Source organism: Fragaria vesca, linkage group LG4 (assembly GCF_000184155.1).
Source record: "Fragaria vesca subsp. vesca linkage group LG4, FraVesHawaii_1.0, whole genome shotgun sequence".
NCBI lineage: Eukaryota > Viridiplantae > Streptophyta > Magnoliopsida > Rosales > Rosaceae > Fragaria > Fragaria vesca.
In genome coordinates, this window is record NC_020494.1 from 2,388,386 (window position 1) to 2,395,073 (window position 6,688).

Consider the following 6,688-nt stretch of genomic DNA (forward strand, 5'->3'; position numbering starts at 1 on the left):
TTGCCTTCTTTTGCCTTCTTCTGCCTTGGTAGAGGAAACTTTGCTCAATTTTTGAAATTAAGTGGTTGATTGCATAGATTGGAGGGTCTGCTCAATGTTACTCCCCTATGTCGATTCCGGACTACTCTCGACTTCGTGTTGGATACTGCAATGATGGGGTTCTTTGGCTTTGTTGCGTTTCGTTTGTTGTGTGTTTGTGTTTGTTTTTGTTTTTGTTGGTGTGGTTTGACGAATTTCAGGTTTTACAAGTATTCTTGCTGTGTTCTTTCTGTTGCAGGTCACTATTTTGGTGGAGGTCGTCGGGACGTATGGTGGCAGCTCTCTTGGTTGTCATTTCTTTTTGGGCTTTGAAATGATTTGGGCCTGGTGATGGGTTGGGCTACAGCTTGAGTTGGCCTTGTGTTTTTATTTGTTTTGTGGTGTTTTCTTTTTTGTGGACATGCAATTGGGCCTTTGTGTCTATTGTAGTTCGTGTCGGTTGACATGCTGTTTGTTATGAAGTCATAAGTTCCAGCAAAACGATCACTTCTAGGACCCATATTGCGACCGTGCCTTGATTCGGAGCAACATATTTGTCGTTGTCGATTCGTTTTGTGTTGTTTTGTGTCTGTTTGTTTTTTACCAATATAGACTTCTAGTTCGAAGTCTCTTTTTGTAACCCGTTCTTAATGAATGATGTCAATATTTGATTAAAAAAATTAAAATTAAAATTAAAAAAAAATACAACCAGTCGGACTGAATTCAAAAACAGCTTGTCATTAAAAATGGGCACAAGCTTCAGTAATATCTACAAGCTTCAGTGGATCAACATGTCCATGAATGTACATTTAGAAAACTGAAGAATTAACTCGGACATGACTGACCAACTTATGATACCTAACATATGAAATCTGTTCACAGCTTCATACTGAGCCATATCCCATTATGTGCTTCCTTTGGCCATATATAACCCAACCTCCATGCTAGGGATAGCTTCTCATTTCTTATGGGTCATACTTATCAATGTTATAAAACTCTATGTTCTTGTACTTCTGAGAAATTATCTCAGCTTGAACTTTACGTGCTGTGTCTGTAGCGCAACCAACAAGAATGAGAACAGATGTGCCCGCAAATCCCCGAAATGCAGTCAGGTGTGAGACTTGTTCAACAACAGCAGGACCAGCAGCCAAGATTGCTAGAAAGGCTGAACCAAGGACTGAAATTCGACTTAAAACCTATAATCAAACACAAGCATATTGACACATCCATGTTAAATTGAAGCCGACAAAATATAACTTTGATTCCGAACTTCAAGCATGCTGATAGAAATCCAAGAATAAACTCATGAGTTGCGTACGGAAAGAAATGACATATGAGAAAGCAATAACCTATTTAGAAATTCTTTTAATGAAAGTTCATTTCGATCAGCTGCATATTTAAAAATACTATCTGAGACCCGACCGTTAATGTAAAGGGAAATCTTAGGGGAGCAATATTTTTAGCAATAGCCTGCGTGAAAGTTGAACTGAATCAGCAGGGTTTTGAGATTCAACTGGAAGTCATGAAAAAATATCTGATACAGTAAAAAACCAAAACATGTAGCATGAGCTATGACTTTGACACAGATTGATAGGTTATGCAATACTTTCCAATTGCCAACGCTGCCAGAGACTTAGATGTATTCACATGGCCACTACAGGTAGATAGATTGATGCCACTTCACATGCTCCTAAGATAAACTGATTCAACCTCAAAAAACAATATACCACTAACTCCAAAAACCAGGTTATGTATGGCTAACAGTATCAAGCCAGCTGACTAATCACTCCAATCAATAATGCAAATAATTAACCACATATTTTCCTTAACGAAGAAGAAATTTACCGTCTTAAGAAATGTAGCTGTGCTTTTACCAGGCCGTACAAGCGGAATTGATGCCCCTTGGCGCTTCAACTGTTCACTTACATCATCAGGATCCAATTGTAGGAAAGTGTAGTAGTAGTTGAAGAAGGCAATTAAAAGGATGTTGGTGGGGAGATAGAATGAACCTACAAGGATTTGTATGTTAAGTTTATGCTATCAGATTTATACAGAGCAGGTGATTTGTGGAAAATGTAGCAGGTTTTCAAGCAAATTATGTGAGTTAAAATGAAGACATATTTAAGTCGATATATAGTAACTAGCACCAGGAATTGCAATTCTTACCCCCGGGATTTAAAGTCATTGCAGCCGTTTTCAATGGAGCTAAACCGGTGAAGCGTGCTAAAGTGCCAGGAAGAGCTAATGATGATGTAGAAAATATTATTGGCATTACTCCAGAACTATTTACCTGCACAGTTGAATTAGTTAGATAACTAAAAGTCCTAGAAATAAATTGTATATGATCAGTATTAATTAATACAATACAAGCAATGTAATATACAAAGTACAAAATACACAAGCTAAACAGGTACGGCAGAATGGAGAGCACTTCCGAGAAGCAGCAAAGCTGTAAGTACAAGCATCATGCTGCTAGGCATATTTATAAGGGAATATGGGAAACAGAACTTTATCATGCCGATGAATATAATTTCAAATGTCTGAAAAATAGTGTTCTGGAAAAACAATGGAAAAATGAAAAAGAATAGACACTGCTCGTTATTTCTGATTAAATACAATTTAAAATGTCTGAAAACTAGGCTGGTGGTAAAACAATGGAAAGATCAGAAAGAAAATAATCAGTGTAGGTGGTGACTGGTGAGGTGATAATAATAAGAACAGTAAATACACCAGTTACAAGTTGAGTTCATCTTGAAGGCAATAATAATGCAGAATATGAAGACAGATTTCATGCAATAAACATATGCCAATACAATGCAGTTTAGATAAATAAAATACCCATAATAACCATGACTTTCAATTAAAATTGAACAGTTTCTTGGGTTGATCTCTGGGCCTATATCAATTATTGCTTAACATACATTATTATTCCATGAATAATAATAAAAAATGAATGTCAGAACGGAAAAACCTTATCGCAATAGATTTTTAAGTATTTTGTGTACAAAGGAATAGTCCTTATGAAAGACATGTCACCTTCAAATAAATACTAAGATCAATCGCACATACAATGGACAAACACATGCATTCACATAAACGTGTGTACAATATCAAATATAGCAAAAACAAAAGTGAACAGAACATGCACTAGCAAAAAAAATTAACGGGTAGCACAGTGACTATACATATATATTACATACTTTATAGTTTATATCCACTCAACTGAAAAAATAAAAGATAACTTTATGTAGTGAAAGAGTCAATGATTCTACTACAAAAAAGCATTTAGGAAAAAGAAAAAGCTCTTAGTTGGAACAAGAAACATGACATGAATAAGAAAATAGAAAGTTAAGTCCTATGCGGAGGACTGAGGACTCGGATTCTTAGTAGATGAAGCTGTTTTATTAGGCAGAACTTAAGTAGCACCACTAATACACACCAATACAGATATTATCTCAGTCCAGACTTCTATTGTCTATCTATTGTCAAGAACCATTAGATTGCGAAAGAAAACAGGTATTGAGACTACTTTAATGTGGAAGTGAGAGGTCTTAGTAGACCACACATATTTTGCTCCAGTTGTAAGTAGTATGACATATACCAGGAAAGGTGGGTAAACAAGATCTAAATTCAGGTCAAAACCAATTATAATAGGGCCGATGGTTATGCTGTCAAAGGTCCTTTTAGGCTCTGACCTGTACAGCATATGGTGTCAGTACTTAAAATGCATTTTCATTGACCTTTGGTGGCGAACTATTTCATAAGATTGATATCAGTTTGCATTAATGACAAAACAAATTGCAAATGTTTCCAGATATGTTTTCAGGTGAACACAAAAGCATCTGCAACTATCAACTTTGGAATCTGGAGGAAGAAACTGGAGTACAGACCTTAAAGGGGAGGTAAGCAGACCTTTGAGGACCTGCACTTCTGCTGGTGTATCTTGAAGCATAATTAATTGGAATTTTCCTTTCTGCTTCCTGCAAACCTTTGTTTAGATAATTGTAATTATTGCCCCACAAAAACAAGATTTTTGTAATAAAACAAGCATTTACCTGAACATATACAATTCCAAGGACCAACAGAGAAAAGGAGACAACGATGGTGGCGAGTCCAACATAATTACCATCTTGAAATGCCTGTGCAACAGTCCTACCAACAGATGCTGGAAAGTAGGAGATGATGCTTGTGAATATCAAAAGAGATGTGCCATTTCCAAGTTTTAAGTCTGAGATTCGTTCTCCGATGTATGTTGTCAATACTGAGCCAAGAGTCAATAACATGACAGACGAGAGAACCCACTCCGTACTGAAGTCATTGACATATGGGCGAAGGAAGAATACTTGACCAATTGCCTTCAATTAAAAAAAAAAATTAACAAAAGGCATATATAAGCATGCATATAGCTATAATAGTGCCAAATGCTCTAATTGAGACTTTACTAACACTCAAAACTTGTGAGCTGTATGCCAATTTTAAATCTTTAAAAAAAAAATGTCTCCCTAACCTGGACTACTGCAAATCCAACTGAAGCATATTGTGTGTACCGCAAAACTTTCTTTCTTCCTGCTTCACCTTCTTTTTTCTGAAGATCCTGCAACTTGGGATATACTTGTGCAAGGAGCTGGAAGACAATCTGGGCATTGATGAAGGGAACAATACCAAGTGAACATATACCAAGTCTGCCTATGCCGCCTCCAGAAAATGAATCCAAAGTGCTCAACAAACTGTTCTGGTCCAAATTTCCAACAAAAGCCTCACGATTTACCCCACCAAGAGGTATATATATTCCAAGTCGAGATAAGGCTAGATAGCCCAACAGAATGAGAAATTTCCCTGGTAGAGGGCTTTTGAAGAAGTCTCCAAAATCAATGGAACTGTCCTCTATAGCAGCTGTGAATGTCAAAGAATCCTAATCAACTGCTGAAAACTACAAGTATCAATTGCAATGTGAACCAACTGAGGATCTTATTGATATTAAATGGCAATACAAACCTGCTAATCCTCGGCTGGAGTTAGATCTCTCATTCTTAGAACTTGAAGCACTCTCTAACGGTTTTGATAATAGGCTTCGGAAACTATCCCAGGTAGAATCTAGACTAGAATGTACATCTGAATTTATACCCAATGGATCAAAAACTGAGGCTTCAGAGCTGCAAAGCAATTTATCAGAGAATGGGGAAGAAAGAGTTCAAATGTATCAGTTAGAAGTTAGAACTCTTGGGTTCAAGACTGGTGTAATATCTACATAAATCAGCTTATCCTTTCAGGAATGCATTATGCTATTTTTCTTTTCTTTTTTCTATCAATCTGGACTAAAAACAAATGAAACTCGAGAAAAGGGAAAATCCGGGATCGAGTCTCTCAATAATTCATGCAAGAAAAAAACAAAGCAGCAAGTAAAATAGGTCAGATGGTTCACTTTCAATGCAATGCTTTGCAGTATGCACAATACAACAGCCAAATTGCACTGATAAAAAATATGCCATTTAGAAGAACATGAACTTTAATTTGAAAACAATCAACAAAGAGAATAGACAGATCATCAGTAGTTAGACGATCTCAAATGGACATTAAATAATTTCTCTGCAGTCCTATATATTAAAAATGATGGAGAAAAAGTACCCAAATACAAACTGTTTCCTCAATTTTGGATTCCTATCCTATACATGGGATTCCTGATTACTTATGACCAAATATTATCCTCATTTCTCTAGTGTTGTACATGCCATCCAAACTCCTCCCAAGGTCAAGTGTATGACCCAACAATTTACAGCCATCTTCTAATCTCCTACTTCATATAACAGACAGTTGGGTATACTATTCAATTATGTCAGCCATTGCCATTAGCAAATAGTTGTAGGGAGTTCCATAATCTAAGACCCAGTTGTTAAAAACTCCATAGGAACATGCCCAATTGAAGGATTAAAATAGGAGGAAAAGGGTTTGGCATACCTGTTGGATAGAACGCTAAGCTTCCAAGAAGTAATGGTGTTGGGTTTTCTGGTAACAGAGAATCTGGGTTTGCATACTGAAGGTTTCAGTGATGGATAAGAGAAGCTGTTGTAGCAGAGCGGAGAAGAAGAAAATTGTCCTTTGACTGTTATCAACATTATTATCTCTGCTACACTATTGAAGCTCTCTGGCTGCCTTGTGTTCGTTGTTAGCGGTTTAGTTTGCCAAGTGAGTGGCCCTCATTGGTAACTGTTATCTATCACTTCAGATTGTCACTCCATAGTCCAAACATACCAAACACATAGGCCGCGGTGGCGGATCCAGGAATTGAAGTAGGGTGGGACTTGATTTTCCACCATAAAAAAAAATTGACGGTGCAAAAGCAATTTTATAGATTAAAAATAATGATACACCTAGACAGGGGGGGACGTAGTGAGCCTTACCCCTCGAATGCAAGTTCATGCAAAACAAGATTCATAAACATCTCTAGATGTAACACAAAACAAGCTAGATAAATAGAAAATATATAGATATAAAACCTATCTCAACTAACTAAATCTAACCCTACGAGTACCTGAAACTTCAAATTTGTTTATAACAAAATCATTACTAATAGAATCAGCATACTCCTTCTCAATGTGGAGGACCATACAATCACCTAGAAATTCTCCTTCTATCTTATTTCTAAGTTTGTTCTTGATGATGTTCATGGCTG

The 6,688-nt window shown here is 36.6% G+C and overlaps 1 protein-coding gene across 1 annotated transcript; it reads right to left on the bottom strand.

Annotated features, from left to right (window-relative positions):
- Positions 1–736: 736 nt before the first annotated feature.
- Positions 737–6,302, bottom strand: LOC101296557 (preprotein translocase subunit SCY1, chloroplastic-like). Its single transcript, XM_004296378.1, has 8 exons — positions 5,974–6,302; positions 5,014–5,171; positions 4,526–4,911; positions 4,074–4,373; positions 3,909–3,998; positions 2,185–2,308; positions 1,864–2,027; positions 737–1,214 (listed from the first exon to the last, which is right to left on the bottom strand). The coding sequence occupies exons 1-8, from the start codon at positions 6,129–6,131 to the stop codon at positions 984–986; spliced, it is 1,611 nt and encodes a 536-aa protein (XP_004296426.1). The 5' UTR covers positions 6,132–6,302; the 3' UTR covers positions 737–983.
- Positions 6,303–6,688: the final 386 nt, after the last annotated feature.

Coding starts and splice junctions, on each gene's coding strand:
- LOC101296557 (XM_004296378.1), bottom strand. CDS start 6,131: ATGTTGATAACAGTCAAAGGACAATTTTCTTCTTCTCCGCTCTGCTAC. Junction 4,374..4,525: donor TTGGATTTGCAGTAGTCCAG/GTTAGGGAGACA, acceptor TTTTAATTGAAG/GCAATTGGTCAAGTATTCTT. Junction 2,028..2,184: donor AATGACTTTAAATCCCGGGG/GTAAGAATTGCA, acceptor AAATCCTTGTAG/GTTCATTCTATCTCCCCACC.